The sequence below is a fragment of the Channa argus genome, chromosome 3 (genome assembly GCF_033026475.1).
Source record: "Channa argus isolate prfri chromosome 3, Channa argus male v1.0, whole genome shotgun sequence".
Taxonomy (NCBI): Eukaryota; Metazoa; Chordata; class Actinopteri; order Anabantiformes; family Channidae; genus Channa; species Channa argus.
In genome coordinates this window covers 1,291,289-1,310,964 of record NC_090199.1, presented here as the reverse complement: position 1 = coordinate 1,310,964, position 19,676 = coordinate 1,291,289, and the positions used below count along the sequence as shown (strand labels likewise).

Here is a 19,676-nt window from a genome sequence, read left to right as displayed (position 1 = left end):
CGCCTTTATTCTGAAAAGTCGCACCAGAAGTCGTCCCCTCCTCAGCAGCGCTGCTCCGGCAGGGGACCGGTCTCCGCTGATTGAATGGTCGTGATGAGCACACACGCACACACACACAGATACCGTCAGACTGATCCTGGATGTTGGAGGATTACAGCTCAGCAGGAGAGCTGCTCCAGCTCCGCCCGACGCGCTTTGTGGACTTTGGTTTGAAACGCTGTTTCCCGCAGCCTAAACCAACATCCGTTTCTCTTCCCTCCAGAAGGACCCGGACAGCACGCTGCTAATAAAGGGGCCTGCTGGTTCAGCGCAACAGGTCGACGAGGAGCTGAAAAAAGAGATAATAATAATATATCTGATGTGAACCAAGAGACCAGAGGAAGCCGCGAGCGGAGGACGAGGATGCTTTGATGCTTTCCGCTGCAGTCCGGATGCGACAGAGCGGACAACTGGCAGCATGATGCCGGTGAGTGTGGACACACTTCATGAATGGAAATATGTGGTCTTTAACATCCAGGGTCATCAGGGGTGATACGCTCTCTGTTTTATTACCGCTGAACCTGCACATTAGGGCTGAGGTGAACCGGTAATTGAATGGCTGCATTATTTGAAAGGAGGCTTAGTCCACACTACACTAAGTTAAGGACGGTGTCCAGATATTCATAGAGAAGTAATCAGGCTTTTTAATCATATTTCCCTGCGTTTTCATAGGATTGTAAGGTGAAAAATTTCTCTCAGTGTCCTGTGCCTTTTTGCTGATGTGACACAAGAACACAAATCCACTCTCAATTGAAAGGACATGGACACCACCACAATACCACCTTAAATACATGCTGTAAAATGTACAAAAGGTACAGTACTGTAGTAGGAAAGTGATAAAGTACTAAGTAAAGTACAGTACTTGTGTACATGTAATTGGATACACGTCGCCTCTGCTTTAGCCTTCTTTACAATTTATGAACATTTTATGTTCCGCTGTTGCTGAAAAATGTACACAGTAATTATACTAAGTGCAGATTCCAGTGTATTTGTGGGGAACCCGCTGGGAATCCACATAGAGAGATGAACTGTGTCTCTGTGGTTTGACACAACAGTTGTATCTTCTTATTGGATAGTAAAAAATACAGAACATATCATTTAAAATGACCAGTCAAACCTTCTCGGTCTGAACTTTTGACCTTAAACTCACATCAACATGCAACTAAACTGTGAGTTTTGTACAAACAAAGAGAGCAGCAAGCAAATGAGGCGAAACCTGGTACCAAACTTATCACCAATGGCACCAAGAGAAGATCGAGGATACGTTTCATACTCCATCTCACGCTAAAACTTAAAATACTAGTCACCTTCCACTTACTAAAATGAATGTCAAAGTCATTAGGACGAGTCCAGCTGACAGGGGCTATGCAGAGCAACCTTGGGGGACCACATATCCATCACGTCAGCTTCACTTGTTACAAGGAACAAAACACAAGGGTCCGAGCAGCGTTCAGGTGTTCAGTGGACAGAAAAATGAATCGCAGTCATTAATGCTGTAAATCCATCAAGAGGTTCAAATAATGCAGAGGTCTGCTACAGCGAGAAACGCTCAGTAAACGGCTCAGTGCTGCACTTCAGAGGAGATGCACATATGCAAAACCACCACCTCTTCTCTCACAAAAGGAGAGCACAGTGTTTGAAACCTCTTTCAGTGATTAACAAATCTCATTATCATACAGCATCTTTGCCTTTTTCAGGAGCAGTTTGCTTGTTTGGGACAGAGAATAAAAAAAAAAAAAAACGTGAGAAGAAAAACCTGCAACGCAGCAGATCTCCTCATCGCAGCAGCTGCACATGTTACGATCAGGCAGCTCTGGGATCAGTTCCCTACTGTACATGTCACCACTAATAATAGAGCTCCACTATTGTACCATTGTCTTCCCACTGAATGGATCTACTCCCCTGGTTTATGCTGGAAGCAGTGGTGACCTTTTCATTCACGGTGCAGCTAAATCTTCTGTTTCACTGCTTCTGAACACTTTGACATTTAGCATTTAGTCCTGCAGGAGCAGAGTGATGGACCTTTGTCACACCCTGTCTCCACGGTCTGGCCTGTCTCTCACACGCCGGCTCCCTCTTCAATACCCTCATTGGACCATTAAGCTAATTTGTGGTAAACGCTGCCTTCAGATAAGAATTGGTGAGAAGTCAAATGGAAAGTTTTCCACCTGGTGCTCGTCAGATGAGAAATAGCTGAAGTTGCTGCACGAAAACAGTAACACCCCCACTGAGAGCATCCCATTGTTCTTCTAAGGTAAAGTTCCGAGCACTTTTGTCCTGGTTGATTTGCGTGATTCATGTTAAACTTAGCTCGAATTTTGCTCAGAACCTTGAGGCTTCACCTCCATTTTTAATGAACTTCAGTTCATTTGTTTGCCTGCTCATGAATTTCTGCGCAAATTTAACTCAAGCCTTGTTTCGTTCCATCCTCTTTGTCTCATTTTTGGCCTCTCAATCCTTTTTTTTGTCATCAATCTTCTTCACTTGAGTAACAGTTTCATCCAGTGTCGACATCCTTTTCTTAGATCATCTTTGGTGCTCAACTGATCAAACAAACAGGAAACTGTAGATTTGTTGGAGCCTATTTTTAGCCGCAGATCCACATTGGTTGCTGTGAGTATTTGCAGCGGCAGCAGCACAGTGGGGCTCATTTGTTAGTTTTTTCAAATAGTTTCAAAAACTATTAAATCATTTATAGCATCACACAAATCCTTTAAGTCAAGGGTGAGCAAGCACGAAGCAAGTTCACCGTTTCCTGCGTCCCTGGGGGCGTGTGGCTTCACTGAGCCTGGCCGTGCTGGAGTTACCAAGTGATCCTGTGAGGCCTGCGCTTTCCAATTTTCTTTGAACACAACCCTGTGAAAGATGCTCTAGGTCCTAACCCCAATCACGGAGAGCAGCACGAAGGGGAAAACAGATCTAGAGAACACATTGGCTTGTGGTTTCCTGCCACAATTATCGGCATCCATGCTTGGTTTGCTTCCTCTTGTGTGTTAAATAATCAAAGACACAGGAACATGCCGAGATGGAAGGGGGAAGGTCTTTTTGAGGAAACAAAGGGCACAGCGAGGAAGAAGTGAGCTGAACTTCTGTTACCGTCACCTGTTATCGTTATTCAGACAGCGGTTTATCTTCCTCATCAGTCCTGTGCAGAGTGGGATGATCAAAGCCTGAGAAAGAGCTGACAGAAGCTGATGATTTCCCCCTTTTTAGAGGGGAATTAGAGGCCACGGCCCTGACCTGTCTGCACGTCAAAGGCTCTGACGATAGGTTAGAATTACAAAACATTTCAACCCAAGACTTCTCTTATACTGAAGGTGAATGCAGATTTTTCTGTGTGTGTGTGTGTGTGTGTGTGCGCGCGTCCTTCAGTTTGAGTCACCGTTCACAGTAAAAGTAAAACGATCCTTTAAAACACAGCACACCCTGTTCATTACACTGCGTCCTCATCATCTCCCAGGCAGGACTCAGTGGGGCTTGTCACGCTCCTTGGAAACTGTTGCCACAGTGACCAGAAACACACGCACGCACACACATGCACACATTGTTCAAGGTCATGTGGGAACAGTATTATTTTAGTATTCTTCAGGCGATGGGGAACTAGACGCAGGGAAGTTGCACCCTTCATGTTCCGTTCTGTGAAGGTGCTGACAGTTTGTCATGTTGGGGCCTTTTTCCCAGCACAGCCACAGCGCTGACATGTGCAAGCAGCTCTGTGAAGCTCACGGCACCACAGGAAACACACACACAGTCTCAAGGTTCTCACCTAATGCCAGGTGCAGACTGCAAGACTCCTTAGACAGAGATGGCAGCATTTTGCTGCTGCGAGTTCGACAAAATGCCATCACAGTAACCTTTTTACGCGGCCTTCACGGTATTAGACACATGGTGTTTAAGAGGTAACTGGTGACGTTTGGCTCAGCCATCACACAAACTACTGCTTAGGTTACAACAAGCAGCTGACAAATGATCATAAAAGTTGGCTTCTGGCCGAAAATGCACTACAGCTCTAGTCTGAATTGTCTTGTAGATGCTGCTTCTTGCCTGTGTTTGGAGAATCTTCCAGAAGAACAAACCCCAGTAGCCTGGTTTCAAATGAACAGAAAACTCAAAATCAATTAAACCCTGTGCACCAAATTCCTGGGGTTTCCTTCTGGGGAAGATGGAAAGAGTTTGCGTAAACTTGACCACATCAGGAAATTACTAGAACAATTCATTGTGTTTATGTGTCCGTGCTCTTCCTGTATCTTCTCTCACAATGCATTTGGTTTTTTTTGGCATATTTGAAAACGGCTGTATCACCTTCGGCAGCTCTGGATAAGCTCAACGCGTGTGTGTGGACCCGTGTGTATTTTCTGTGCCAACCTTTAAATGGCTGCTGGTGGTTTGTAGTTCAAACTGTGACCCCTCACAGTTTGTTAGCTGAACAGGACAGAAATCAAACATCTGCTTGCAAACAGCGTAGCTGTGAAATAATTCAATTTGTGACATTCACGAGCAGCTGGCAGCCAATCAGAAAATGCCGTTTGGTTTCCGAGTCAACAAAACAAGCGTGGAAGCATGTGTTGGTGTGTTGGTGTGTTGACTGTGGTAGTATCCTGAACAGCAGGCAGGGTTTAGTGCTGCGTGTGAGTGAGTGTCGTTAATCCAATACTGGTGCATCACGTGACGCTGTCGGCCATATGGCTCCAGCCGTCCACGACGCCTACAAAACATTTGGGATGTGACCTGCAGCGTGCCAGCTGCCGCCGCGTCCCTGGCCAGGAATCGAACAGACACCAGGTCTTTAACACGTCGTCGCACTGTAACTCAATGGAGAAATTCAGTCCAGTGAGTCTCTGATACTGGTCCCCACATTTTTATAATGTTTCAAATCACATTGTGCTTCCTGAAAAGACAGTTTGAAAGATGGTAACTCAAGAAAACAATGTGACAATTGTACAATTAAAAACCTGTTATTACAAAAAAAGAATTGTGCCATGAACTTTACACGTGTCTTTCAGTTCATGCTGTGTGAATATTATTGGTTTGTTACTGATATTGGATCTCAAATGGGGTATTAGGAGACGATGACTCTTTGTTTTGAAGAAGCTGCTGACATCTTTCAGACAGTAGGTCATTTTTCCTCCCTCAGAGCTGTGTGTGTGTGTGTGTGTGTGTTGGGGGTTGGAGGCCATTTGTTGGAATTAAGCAGCGTGATGCTGTGCTAATTCCTGCACGGATTAAGAGCTGCAGAGTTTAATGAGGTCTGGGCCTGTTGACCGAGTGATGGACATACAGGTGGACTGAGACACTCTCAGGTCTGCTGCTTCTGGAGAAAAAAATCCATATTTATTCACGTCCTTAGTTTTAGCTGTTAGGGTTAGTGCCAGTTGTGGCAATGACACAAGATCCAACAGGTCCTATGATGCTCTGAGAACTGCTGCTGGGTTTTTATGGTGCCGGGGTCCTGATTGCTGAGTGTGGACACAATTTATTTTAGCAGAGACACCTTCTGTCTGTACTCAGGACAAACTGAGGCTCTATAACCAGCTTCGTTGACGACAGGAGGTCTCACTCCCCCTCCCTGTTGTCTTCCTGAGAGACAGCGCCTCGTCTCCTCTGGCTGTGATTGGCTGTAGAGTTTCCCGGTCGACCTCAGTGCGGTGACTGGCGGCAGTGACCCACTTCATCTGCATGAACCTGAAGGAAGACGGCGGCGCTCCAGTTTTCCCTCAAAGCTCTAAGTAGGACAACAGGCCTCTCACTGATGCTAATTCATCTCTGTCACGGAGTTTCGCAGCTTCAGTCTGTTGATGGTTATCTGCTGACAAAAGCATTCAATGAGTTATTTAAAACGGTAGCATGAGAAATCTCCCATCAGAGCTAATGGAGCACAGAGCTAAGTGAATGTAACACTTCGTTTTCATTAGTTAGTGTTAAGCAGCTGTGAGTCTGCTGTGGCTGTCTGCCAGCCGTCATCTGTTCCAAATGTGAGAGAGCTGATAAAGGTTTGACTTTAAACCCAGAATCCTCTCTGCGGTGTGACCCAGCGATTAAAATCAGTTAGCAGAAAGCTTTTAGCTGCTTGTTGAAGCTCTTTGATTGTGACAGTGTAATCGTTCCAGGGCCTGAAGAGGCAGCTCTCTCTGCCAGATTCACACTTTATCTGCTTCCTCCAAGAAAGAAATGTTATTCTTAGCAGTAGAACAAAGCAGCTCCAAGTTCATCTTTCTCTCAGGTGATTGTCGTGCATCCACTGCCTGAACAGAGCTTGATGGGAAACTCCGTGATTGCATGGACTAGCATTAAATGTATGGTCCTACTGGCTTTGGTGATCTCCTGGGTTTTCCTCTAGTTCCACCAGCAGGTCAAAATCTCCTCAACTTTTTATTTTCGCAGTGCTTTAAATCTTTGTTTATTAGCAGACGTTAGATCAACATTTACTGAGGGATGATACAGATTTTCGCTTTTTTAAGTGTCTTTTGAAGTATAAGTTTCATCCACCTACAACAATTGTTAGAATATTGGAAGTGAGGCTGCTGAACGTGGAGTGTTGAGATCTTTTGTTGTGTGGTGAAGGGACCAGCGGACACAGTTCATTGACAGAGGACCTCAGACCTGAATGAGGGAGTTTAGGTAGGTTGACCACAGCGCTTTGAACCTGATGAAGTCTGAAGAGACGTGTCCATTTTCGCTGATCAGTAATGAGACGTGCCGCTGCATTTTGGATCATCTGTAGAGGTTCGACTGTGCTGCCGGTGACCCCCACCAGCAGGACGTTGCAGTAGTCGAGGCCCAATGAGTTGGGTTCTGTATTTAGAAATATAGAGTCTGATCTTTCTTGATGCTGTAGAGGAGAAATCTGCTGCTCAGAGACAGAGTCGTTAGTGAAGCTCAGTTGGTCGTTAATTTGACCCCCAGATTTCTGGCAGACTTTGATCGCAGCCCTGGACTCTCTTTCTCTGCCCCCCCCGTCCTGTTCCCTCACTCTCCCAATCATGTGCCCGATCCTGCTCTCTCTCCCCTCAATCACCTGGACCCTCTTCCCTGTTTTCATTTTTGTCTTAGTAGATTAACTTCATTACCTATTGAAGCAGTTATATCTGATTTGATGTTGCAATAGTTCTCCTCGGTTTTTCGATATTCATTTGTTTTTAATATTGTGTTTTCCTTTCTTCTGACTTTTGAGCCAGCGTTGCAGCTACGATTCTTCATTAATAAATATTATTGCTTATGCAGCTGTGTGTTCGATCGTCTGTTAGTCTGCTATTCGAGTCGCTCTTACAAATCTCTTGATGCTGACGTGCTGAAAGGAAGGTCGGGGCAAAGGTTTATTAAAGTTGTTTTTCTCTCATCCAAGGATCGAGGCAGGCAGATTGAAAACCATGACACTCCACACAATGTCTGCTACAACCCTTATGAAAACCCATCCACATAAATCTGTTGTCGGCTGTTTCATGAGTCTTTATGATTTGAGTGACTTGAGGTTCTTTAGGATCTTTCCTATTACTCGGATTTTTTGAATGTGTGGAGAGTAGAATTGGTGGGTTTAGTGGGTCTTTTATCTTAGTTCTGTTGTGTTCTGCACCACCACCCTTTGATCCAAACTGTCCTGTGTGTTTCTGTGTTCTCGCTGCGTTGTTGCCTCCAAGCCAGTTTTTATAGACTAAACACAATATTAACAATAGTGTCACTGTTGTGAAAAGAAAGCTTTTTTTTTTTATTACGTGGAAGCAGCTAAGAGACACGATTGGTGCAGAAGCAAAGTGCAGTTGGGGGCTGAATGCAGAAATGCACTGCATCCATTTCACTTTTTAAGAAACCACAAAGGACGAAATTGAAAAAACCCAAAGGCCTGTTTATACTCACATCAGTAAAGGTGGAATTCTACTTCCCCATCAATCCACAGAAACGTTGACGCAAACCTATGTAGACAAGAGAATTATGGAACCTGTGGGCTGAACACATCCAAAATGTCATCGACACGTTGTGCGTCGAACAAGCTGATGTCAGGATTTGAGTTTGAAACTGAAACCTGATAGCAGAAGAAGAAACCTAACAGTTGTTCCAAAGTTCATACTGATTCTCTATTATATTTAGATACGTTTAATATATTCTATTGTACTGCTGCTTTATTCACTTTTTATTGTATTCATTTAATTTTTACTGTGTTTTCAGTTGCCATTCAATTAGAATATGTCTCCACTAAAAGGCTGTAATGTTGTCAGAACACAGCAGGGTCCCACTCAAACGTTTTGACGTGTAGTTCAACTTAAAAATTAAAAAGGATACTTCACATGTGACACAAGTTATTCAGTTATTCAAAATGTAAATAGTTTAACAATTTTCTAATTGGTCTTTGAAATGACGTCCTGTTACTGCCTGTGAATATTCAGAGGTTTATTCAATGACAACAAAGGACAGAACATTGTAGCTCTCTGTCCATCAAATACTTCATCTGAGCCATGACTGCAGAAAACAAGGGAACTCCGGAGGCTTCACATACTTTCTCTTGTGACCGTAATTTTGTGCTGTATACTGCTGTTAGTGGTCCTATACATTTTAACGTTAAAGTTGTTTTTTCATTTTTTTTTTCATCATCTAAGCTGGAAGCACCTATGTATGCAATGAATGCAATTCCACCTTAAGATGTTCACATGCAGCGTGACTTCATCCTTCTCTCCTGTCGTTGTTCAGCTTTGCATCAGATGCACCTGCTATGGGCTTTTCTCAGCTTTTTTTCCTCAGCACCACTAACAGCTCAGGGAACCTACATGTAATGATGCAGCAGGGAGACTGTGCTCTGTGAGCTGCTTATGAAATCCCAAAGACAGCAGCTCACGTTTTAGATCCGACCGAGCGAGACCGAGTGAACATTGAAAGGAGATGAGGGCTGAAACTGACAGAGCAGAACCGCAGAAACCAGTTCATGCCTGTCAGGTTGGGGGTTCAGATCCTCAGAGCAGCTCCACAGGGGACTGTAAAAGCAGCTCAGCAGCCTCTGACGAGAAGTTTAGCAAGTCATCGCTCACTCCCACCATTACAGCATAAATAAAGGCTGGAAAGCACTGAACACTGCCTCCGTGCAGGTTGGCGGGCTGTGGGAGACAATCTGGATTGGGGCCCGGCAGCAGATACCCTGCTAAAGTAACAGATGGCCCATTGCATCATGGGAGTTATGTCCACAAATATCACTAATACTGTAGACTTAAATAGCACAGGACGCTGGTGTAAAGATGAAGAAGGCAGGTTTTCTTCTAGCTCAGCTGTGGATGTGTCACATCACATTGTTTAAAGACGGCTACAGGGGTTTTGAATGATTTAACAAGTCAAAACAAGTCACGTGAAATCGGCTTTTGTGTCCAGTATTTCAAGCCTATAGAAGGTTTTTGAAGTGGACCATATATCAGATGATTTACTTCTCGTTTTCAATCAACATAAACCAATTCTAAACACTAACTTCATCCTCTGGTTATTGTTATCCTGGTCCCTTGTCCTTAAATGCCCCTTTTTGTTTACCTGGTTTTAGAGTTGGGGGCAAAGCAAGAGGCTTGAAAACAGTTTTTTCTGCAAAGGAATTCAACTCTCAGATGAAAACCCAGTTTATCACCTGGCTCAAAGGAAAAACAGCGTCTAAATAATACATGAAACTTGTTCCTTCTTCTAAGTTTTAATCTGTTGAACCTGTGTGTAGATGTTCCTCACCGTGTACCTCAGCAACAACGACCAGCACTTCAGCGAGGTTCCCATCACGCCGGAGACACTGTGCAGAGATGTAGTAGAGCTCTGCAAGGAGCCCGGCGAGGCGGACTGTTACCTGGCTGAGGTGTGGAGAGGCTCAGGTGAGATTACATAGAAAAACCTCCGATAAGTGTAAATGTCTGGACGTGTTGACACAAGTCCACAATTTAACAAGTCATAAATGCTCAGAATCCTGAATTAGCATAAAGTTTGTGTTTTCTTACCAACTAGAACGTGTCGTCGGAGAAGCGGAGAGGATGATGGAGTTGCTGCAACAATGGGGGCAGCACAGAGGGGAGGTGCGTTACCTCCTGCACCATCAGCGAGCTCCAGGACAAGAGTCAGGTAAGAAATACGCTCACTTCCTTCATCTTGGTTGTGTTTCAGTGAAAGCAGCTGTCTGGTTATGACACAAACAGATGACATTGGCCTGAGGTGCATTTAGGTCCTGGCAAAGAGACTCAATGTTAAAAGGTTTTGTTTGGCAACCGCCAGCGCCGTGCCGGCCGACGGCGACGAAGGGGAGCGTTCTGTGGGTGACTTCAAGCAAAGTGAACAGGGGACGATCCTAATGCAGTCACGTAGAACGAGGCACACAGCTGTGTGTGTCAAGGATTCTGGGAAAGACATCATGCTCTGATTGTTTCCCTCAGCCAGGACGTGGCAGCAATTCATGACTTTGATCAACTTTGATGTCAAATATTTTTTTGCTGTGACATTTTACCAAGCTGAAGTTGTAGCAAGGAAACTGCAAACTAGTCTTAATTAGTATTAAAAGTGCTCTTAGCCCTGTAAAGGAATATGACAAATGTGTGTAAACCGCAAACTGAGACCAGCTGCACATCAGCCCACAGTGCAGATCAACAGCACGATGTGTAACAGAGGAGCATCAGTGTGTAACTACTGCAGATGACCGACTGTAATCGGCTTATGAATGAAGGGAGGGAATGTTTTTTTTTTTTCATTTTAATACTTTTCCTAAAACTGAGGAACTCCCCTCTGTACCACACAAGCCTGATTCCATATCACTGTGAAACCATCACATTATCAAACACTAATTCTGCTGAGAATGTGGTTTTTGGTGAACAAATCTCACAGCCAGAGTTGTGTTAGTCTGTGTGCATCTCAGCTCCAAGCTTGTTGGTTCCTGCTGAGGATCCATTTTTAAAAAGCACCTCAAACATATACAGTCACAGTTGCACGACGGAGCAACGTGCAGCATTTAGTTTCACCTACATGGGACATTGTGGAAAGTTGTTTGTGATTTAACCACAGCTTTAAAGGAGTTGGGGTCTGTAGTGGACAAATACAGGTTTATCCCTGTATCATCAGTGTAGTTAGACTTTCTGCACAAGAGGCTGCTGGAACTGTCATTAGTTTGCTCATTTACAGTTTGCTCTGCAGCACATGTCAGTTCATGGTCATCCATACAATTTAAAATGAGCTAATACTGATTATGTCCTCGTTTGCAGGTGGATCTAGAGCAGCAGATCAGATGATGAAGAGGAACCAGGTGAAGGCTTCGTTGGAGAGATGTCTGGAGAATGGGGTGAGATAGATATCAGTCTCTGCATCCTGTACAGAAATAGCTGGATTTGGCAGGATCCATGTGAAGGTGAACTCTGACTCACAGTGTCTGTGTGTGCTGCAGGTCTCAGCTCCGCACCTGGACATGACGCTGAGTGAGCTGCAGGATCTGGCAACGCGACAGCAGCAGCAGATCAGCACCCAGCAGCAGCTGCTGGCCTCCAAGGTAGTAAGTTCTTCATGGCATTGGTGTAATGAATGTGGGCAGTGGGCTGCTCTGACATGTTATCATCTTTATGACCCAAACAATTAAACAGGGATTTTTAAAAAATTCCTGCCTGTTAACTTTAAACGGAATATTTAAAGGACACAGTTTGTTATGAGCATATGTCAGACTTTAGCTCCTTACTCAGCAGACTACACCTTTACACGCATTAAGCTGATGCAGATGGTCTGTGGGTCTGCTGGGTCTTCCAGGAGCAGCAGCTGCGGTACCTGAAGCTGCAGGATCAGCGGCAGCAGCAACAGGAAGCGTCTGAGCAGGAGCGACTGCGTCAGCTCAGAGAAAACGCACACAACCAGGAGGCCAAGCTGCGGCGGGTCCGGGCCCTCAAGGGCCAGGTGGAGCAGAAACGCCTCAGCAACAGCAAACTAGGTTAGTGTGATGGAGGTTATTATTGGATTAAATTGTGGGAGCTAAGATGTGACACTGCAGCTTTTATTGTCTGATAAAATGCTAATCTGCAGAACAAAGCATTGGGTTTAACCGTAAATAGTTTTATAGAACTTATAAAGTATGAAAATGTAGCAATGAATGCTTGACTTCTTGTTTCATATCTAATCATTACTTTAAAATATTCCATGTGCACTGATTTCTAACGTGAGTGATTGTGTGAAGGCACATTTTAAAAGCTGATGCAGTGAGATGATTACATTTGTCAAACTTCTGCACATTGCTGCTAATATTTGGGTCCACGGTGCAAAACATCTTTGGCAAAGACTCAAACCCAAGATTGCTCCTGGTGCGTGTTTGCGGCCGACAGTCATTATTCTGTGGCCATGTGTTTCTTCAGAGCAGATGGACGTGGAAGAACTATGGAATGGGTTGATCAAAACTGTCCATTAGACGGATTAGTTTGGATAGATCGTTATGGCAACCAGAGGATTTCCAATAAGCTGCTTGTCATTTTGCATTTAACCATAACTATTTTACAGATTTCCAATCTGAGCTACTGAGGAGTTTGAGCCCTCAACGAAGGCAGTTTTAGTTTTAGAAAAATGGCTCAGGGTTGAATTAAAAACAAATATGAAGTAACATAGTTCGATTTAATTGCCGCTGTGCTGCTGTGTTTGTGCGACAGTGGAGGAGATCGAACAGATGACCACTCTGTTCCAGCAGAAGCAGAGGGAGCTGCTGGTGGCCGTGGCGAGGGTGGAGGAGCTGAGCGGCCAGCTGGAGGTGCTGAGGACAAACAGACTGGAGCCCCCTCTTCCTCCTCACCCTCACAGCTCCTCTTCCTCCTCCACGGCCGAGCTGGAGCGTCTTTATAAAGAGCTGCAGGTGAGAGCAGCCACTGCTAATGCTGCTGTTGATAATTAATGCTTTTATTCCACCCAGGATTTGAACACACAAATATTCTTTCTATACTTTGTTGTGCAGAAGAATTATGAATCTATGTGTCCCAGTTGCAATATTTACTGTTCCCGAGACAACGGGACACCTGCTTGTGACTCATAAACGCATGTTACGTAAATATTTTCATATTCAAAACATTGACACGTCACCTCACCCCTAATGCTGATATCATGTTTCTAGAGCTTTTACTTTTAGTCACTGCAGCTGATTGGTACATGTTGGAACCAGAGTTTCCTACAGTTTGCACATAGAATGTGTCAAAGTTTTCATGTGAAAGTCGTTGATAAACCCGTCAAAGGAACAAGACTGAGTCCAAATCAGTTTAGGGACTGAAGCAACACTGAGCGTTCGTCTTCCAACCTGAGCACTGACATTTGTGCCGCTCTAACAAACAGCCACGTGTATCAGGTGCACAGGCTAATTAACAATACTTCAAATAAAGTAATGATCTTTAAGTTTCAAATATATTTGGGAAGTGAACACAGACTAATATAAAAGCAACTTTGCCTCATGTTTTTTCGGCTTAGCATGACAGCAACTAAACAATTACAACAATTACGCCTTATGAGATTTCAGGGGATCATCATATTTCAACAACAAAAACCTTATTTATTAATAAAGAAAAGTCAAAGACTTAATCTTTTTCATAATTGCATTAATGATGGTAGAATCCACACACTCTGCCGAGTCGAGCCACATTAGGCTTTGCAGTATTACCTGCCTCGTCCTGGTTTCTCCTTCCATCCCTGACCTGAACACCCTCTAACCTTCCAGTTAAGGAACAAGCTGAACCAGGATCAGAGCGTCCGGCTGCAGCAGCGGAGAGAGAGCCTGAACAAGAGGAACCTGGAGGTGGCGGTGATGGACCGACGGCTAGACGAGCTCCGTCAGCGACTCTGGAAGAAGAAAGCTGCCTTGCAGCAGAAGGAGAATCTGCCAGTGAGTGTACTAAGTAAAAAGAGAAGGGGTTAATGCACATCAGGTTAACTTTCTATCACCACCATCAAGATTTTCCATAATTCCATCATCCCACACCAGTGTGATCTTTATTTGCTGTTTTCACCTCAGGTGGCTTCAGATGGTTTGGTCCCTCAGCATGCAGTTGGCTCCAGAGTGGCAGCTGTGGGGCCGTACCTCCAGTCCTCCTCCACATCAGCTAGCTCTCAGGGGCCTCTGGTGTCTGATCACCAGGAGGTTCTAGTGAAGCCGGCGTACCCGGACGGCACCGCCACCCTGCCCATGCCTGACTCGTCCCTGAAACCGCCTCCCAGACCTGTCAAACCAGCCTCCGGTATCACTCTTTTAATATAATAATTATTTATGTATGTCTGTGTGTTGGCCCTGAGACAGACTGAAGACCAGTGACAGCCAGGATAAGTGGTCACAGATAAAGGGTGGATGGAACCGATTCATCAACATCTGCACTGAAGCTGCTACAGTTGTGTTGCTTTGTTCTTCACAGGTTTCAGCACCTCAAAAATAACCAAACTCTCTGAGTGGAGCAGCTCATTTTCTGAATCCAGTGGAGGTTACAGCCACGCCTCCACCCTGCCTCGAATGTCCAACCTCCGCCACAACTCGGGTCAGTTAGGGCACAATTTCTAACACGTCTAAAATATGCCATGTGTTTCTCAGGCTCCGCTGCTACGAGTAGGTTTTCATCATTTTCTCCCCTGCAGGTGGTGAGACCCTCACAGACCAGAAGCTTCTCTCTGGGTCTGAACTCCCACCACCTGTCCCCTCACGTGTCAGTCACACCACTGAGAACTCGCTCAGGGACAAACAGGTACCACAGCACTCTGACTCCCTCTTTATCAATTATCATTTAGCTTTGCTCAGGTGAAATCAAACAGTGTATTAATATTGTGATGCTCTTAGAACATAGTGGTGCAGTAGCTCCCTGTTGGGTTCCAGAATTAAAACTGACCTTCCTACTGTGTTGTGTATTGTAATCCGACATTAACATTATAGGATTTGAATCGTTTAATAGTGATAGACAATTATTCAAAAAAATTAAGATCAGTAAACAATAAAACAATAGGAAATATGACTCAGACTGACAAACCTTCCATATGAAATGGACATGTGTCTTCTCTCATGTAGACTTGAGACTGTAGTTAGACTGATCCCAGAACACGTAAAAACTGAATGGTTCTGTTGATGCTACACTGAGTGTCTGCATACAGACGTGCTCATATGTGTGAGGACCAGATCATTGAGGTCATGATTGGATTTTAAAAACAGCTGTGGTTAAAATGCTGCCCAGCACTTTTCTTGTAATTTTATTATATAAAGTCAATTAACTTTTATTAAATTAAAATTAAAGTGATCATATTGAATATAGTTTAGTTGCTACATATTTTAAATTCTATTCTGAGTGTAATATGCTTTTCTTGCATTTCAACTTAAGGCCTCAGGTAAAGGTCCTTCTAAGATGGCAGGGCCACCTCCTGTCTCCAGTAAGCCCAAACCGTTCTCCTTCTCCAAGCCCCCATACAGCACCGGGACCTTCCCTGGTAAGGAGCGGTCAGTCGGGGGCCGCTTTAGGACAGGAGCCCTCTCTGGCCTCAGCAACACTCTTCCCCTGCCCAACAAGCAGGAGAGTCCTCCAGCAGCCGCTGTGCGACCTTACACCCCTGACCTCTCGGATGGCCCCCCTCCTGTGCTGCAAAGGCCTCAGACTCTGGCGGCTTCGTCTATTTATTCCATGTACACTCAGCAGACCATGCTGGGGAAGGGCTACCAAACAAGTGGCCTGGGCACGCTGCCCCGGAGTCAGCCCCCAGGTGAGTACTGAGTACTGACACTAAAACCAACAATCACTTCTGGTTGTAGAGGACAAATGTAGGTTGTTCTTGGAAGATTTTTGGGTGTTTTGCATTAAAAACTATCCCTGATGAAGTAGACGTTGAGTTTTGTTGGTCTCTGTCTCATTCCAGTATATGGAAAACCAGTTCTCCCAGCCAGTGGGGGGCAACAGTCTGTCAGCTCAGAGACCCCGTTGAATTCTGGGTCGTGTGTGTCTGAAGGAAGTGAGGCTGACAGCAGCTCCTGCCTTGGTACCAGTGAAGGTGTTGGAGCAGAGACAGCAGAGCGTGGCCCTCCTCGACCGCTCAGCCCCACCAAGCTCCTCCCCTTCCTGTCCAATCCTCACAGGAACCCCAGTGATGCCGATCTGGAAGCCCTGCGGCGACGCCTGCACCATGCCCCCAGGCCCCTCAAGAAACGTAGCTCCATCACGGAGCCCGAGGGTCCAGGCGGTCCCAACATCCAGAAGTTGCTCTATCAGAAGACAACGTTGGCTGCCATGGAAACCATCCCCATGGAGACAATTGGCCCAGCAGGGGTGTATATTCAGTCTGGGGTTCAGGAGGACAGGATGGGAATGGACCTAATGTCCAGGACCAATGACAATAGTGAATCTGGCTTTAACCATCTGGGTGGTGAGAGCCCAGAGGATTGTCTGACCCCACCTCCCCTGCCGCCACGCTCACCAATCCCCGACCCCACCTCCTTGCCTCCCCCTCTGGGAGATAAAGAGTCAGGGGAGCTCTGTCTATCTGCCTCAGTCCATCAGAACCACTTTCCAGAGGAGTTTCCACCCTACCCACCCCCACCTTACCCAAGCTGTGGTGAGGCAGAGCAAGGAAATGATGCCCTGAACTTAGAGGCCCCGGAGGTCACAGGAGAGATTGCAGTGCCACCAGTGAGCGTTTTGATTAATACTTTTACTGCCAAAGTTTTGGGTCAGCTGATGAAAAAGGTTTTCTTACTTGTCTTCCGTTTATTCCTTCAGGGTAAGAGGTCGATCCTTCGTAAAACTGGCTCGGAGCGGATCGAGCATGGCATGCGGGTCAAGTTTAACCCCCTGGCCCTGCTGCTGGACTCCTCTCTAGAGGGCGAGTATGACCTCGTGCAGAGGGTCATCTACGATGTGAGTAACAGTGCTGCCTGGTCTTACAGTTTGGATTCATAAAACAGGAGGAGTCAACTGACACAACTTGCAAAGTTTCACAAACCTCTATGTTATAGGGAATGAAAACGATCATCTTACAGTCTGTTGAATAGTGGCATTAAACACTAGACACCACTTTACTTCAGATTATGACAACATGTAATCACTTGTCCGATCTGCAGGTGGACGATCCCAGCATGCCCAACGACGAGGGCATCACGGCTCTGCACAACGCCGTCTGTGCCGGCCACACTGAGATTGTCAAGTTTTTGGTTCAGTTTGGCGTCAACGTCAATGCTGCAGATAGTGACGGTTGGTGAGTCTGAACCAGGATCCCAGCATCATGATCCAGTCCTGCAAGCATCATTCTCAGTCCTTACAGAAGTTAAGGGAGTTGTTTATTTTGCCAAACCTTTATTCTTCATCTCCCTCCTCCTCCTCCTCAGGACTCCCCTTCACTGTGCTGCCTCCTGTAACAATGTTCAGGTCTGCAAGTTCCTGGTGGAGTCGGGGGCGGCTGTGTTTGCCACCACCTATAGCGACATGCAGTTGGCTGCTGACAAATGTGAGGAGATGGAGGATGGTTACGTGCAGTGCTCCCAGTTCCTCTATGGTGAGACTAGTTAACGGCAAACAGTTGTTTGTTCCATCATTTAAAGAGAACTTCTATGATCACTGTTCTCAGAATAAAGAAACCTGTTACCCAGAGGTCTGTGGCACAAAAAGCAGCAAGGTGAATGTTGCGTTGACGTGATCCACCTCTAAATTTGTTGTGTCCCTGCAGGTGTTCAGGAGAAGATGGGTGTGATGAACAGGGGCGTGGTTTACGCCCTGTGGGACTACGAGCCTCAGGATGACGACGAGCTCGGCTTCATCGAGGGCGACTGCATAACGGTGCTGAGAAGGGATGAGGAGGTGGAGAGGGACTGGTGGTGGGCAAGATGTGGGGACAGAGAAGGCTACATCCCCCGCAACCTGCTGGGGGTAAGCTTCTTCCTCCATATCAGACCTGCACAAATTGGCAGATTTGCTCATGCTGAAGTAAATCCAAGCAACTTTTATGCAAAAATGTAAAAAAAACTCTTCCAATTGAGTGAACTTCTCCCCAGTGACCCAAAGATAATCACCTTGACTGGACCTTTGAGGCCACAGAGATGTTGTTGTTGCAGTTCTTTCAATGCGTTTTCTCATTTGTTAATATTAACTTTTTTGACCATCTTTACATTTTACGCATTCACTTATTTACTGATCTTATCTTACTGATAAATTCCTTCAAAAAGCTTCTAAAATCTGAGAAACTAAGTCAAACTAAGAAAGTTTTAAAACTAAGTCTTTTCTCAAAGATTTACTTTGGTAAGAGAGGTTGTGTTAGAATAAGGTGGATATGTATCTATGTACCTTCTATACAGTTATTAGCTGAATACAATTTATTTGTAGGAAAGCAGCTTTTAGCCTGAGTGTCGTAACTGAGTATGAATAGAAATGTGTCACATAATAATGAACTGAATAAACACAAAAGGTTTTTCCTGCTGAGCTGGAACCTTGAACCACGAAGTTCGAATCCTCCAATTGTTGCTGCACAGAGCAGCTCTGAGAATCATCTTACTCAACCATCTTATGTCAGTTGATTTCAGTATTTGATGTTATGTCAATGGGGCTTTAATGAGAAACTCTTCCCCCTTTATTTCCCAGCTGTATCTGAGGATCAAACCGCGGCAGAGGAGTCTGGCTTAACACGCGTCAGATCAACGTTCCTGCAAAGGACGAGCGGCAGACGATAAATCTCTGGACTCCTTCAGCAGAGACGCATAATGTCAGAGGTGGTTGTTAAAAAGAGAGACAGGTGTTTGTTGAACTGTCACTGGACCTCAGCACTAAGAATGTCACAAAGAACACGAGCACGATTCCTGTGTTCACACGAACAGATCAGTCAGGTCAGTCGATTAACGGAGCCTCACCAACAAAATGTGACAAATCAGTTTGTGTTCTTTCTTTTTTTTTCTCAAGATTGTATTTTATTTAATTGAATAGCGTCAGTTGAGATAAAGACAGGAAATATGCAGATGGAAAGAAGATGTGTAAAGTCCTAAAGTTTGGAATCAAACCTGGGACATTGCGTTTGAGCCAAGAGGGAACGTTCTTTAAATTTCTTTATCTTAATTTATCTTAATCCCTAGTTTCATTCACTAGTTTGACTAAATGTAGCAACAAAACTGTGGGAAAACATTAGAATTACGATGAAACACAAATTTAGTGGAGTTCTCACAGCTACCAGAAGAGTGTTCTTAGTATAACTGAATCCTTATCGGAGCCTCAGACGTCCCCCAAAATTTATATTTTGGGGGGAAAACTTGTGTGAACCTTGTTAACATGTGAACAATAACTCGTGCACACGCAAACGTGAAGAATCCCAATAACAGCGTGTGAGTGAGGCGTCCACAGAATGTTCGGACAAAAACAATTGCGACCTTGGAAATAGGATTTCAAATATCTCCCGTGTGTCTTTACACTTATTTTCTTGGCTTGTTTATTTTAATAAAGTGTTCCCAGTTTTTAGTGGATCAGTTCAGGTGAACAAACTGCCAGTTGTCACTGTTAGTTTCATATTTATGTCATCTATGTTCCCCAAACTCATGTCCTACATGAAAGCACTTCCAGCAGTTTTGTTATTAAAGTTCTTTTAAGTCATTATTTTTTACAAGACTCCCTGTTTTTGCTACAATTCCTGGACTTTTGTTCTAAAGAAATTATTTCTGCAACACAAAATCTGTCCCCATTAGCAACATGAGCATTAGC

General features: G+C 44.9%; 1 protein-coding gene across 2 annotated transcripts in view; it reads left to right on the top strand.

Moving 5' to 3' along the window:
- The window catches only part of tp53bp2b (tumor protein p53 binding protein, 2b), a 22,401-nt gene extending 2,797 nt beyond the window's left edge, over window positions 1-19,604 (top strand). Inside the window, exons 3-20 of one of the 2 annotated variants that reach the window (XM_067498994.1) lie at window positions 263-466; window positions 9,716-9,863; window positions 9,994-10,107; window positions 11,235-11,311; window positions 11,414-11,515; window positions 11,767-11,944; window positions 12,651-12,850; window positions 13,700-13,864; window positions 13,994-14,216; window positions 14,388-14,507; window positions 14,605-14,711; window positions 15,336-15,711; window positions 15,865-16,631; window positions 16,722-16,859; window positions 17,063-17,196; window positions 17,327-17,493; window positions 17,665-17,864; window positions 18,573-19,604. In XM_067498994.1, coding sequence (XP_067355095.1) covers window positions 458-466; window positions 9,716-9,863; window positions 9,994-10,107; window positions 11,235-11,311; window positions 11,414-11,515; window positions 11,767-11,944; window positions 12,651-12,850; window positions 13,700-13,864; window positions 13,994-14,216; window positions 14,388-14,507; window positions 14,605-14,711; window positions 15,336-15,711; window positions 15,865-16,631; window positions 16,722-16,859; window positions 17,063-17,196; window positions 17,327-17,493; window positions 17,665-17,864; window positions 18,573-18,614 — 3,267 coding nt within the window. In that variant the 5' untranslated portion in view covers window positions 263-457 and the 3' untranslated portion in view covers window positions 18,615-19,604. Of the gene's footprint in view, window positions 1-66; window positions 467-9,715; window positions 9,864-9,993; window positions 10,108-11,234; window positions 11,312-11,413; window positions 11,516-11,766; window positions 11,945-12,650; window positions 12,851-13,699; window positions 13,865-13,993; window positions 14,217-14,387; window positions 14,508-14,604; window positions 14,712-15,335; window positions 15,712-15,864; window positions 16,632-16,721; window positions 16,860-17,062; window positions 17,197-17,326; window positions 17,494-17,664; window positions 17,865-18,572 lie in introns of those variants that run through there. The other variant, XM_067498993.1, reaches the window with a different exon arrangement.
- The last annotated feature ends 72 nt before the right edge of the window (window positions 19,605-19,676 follow it).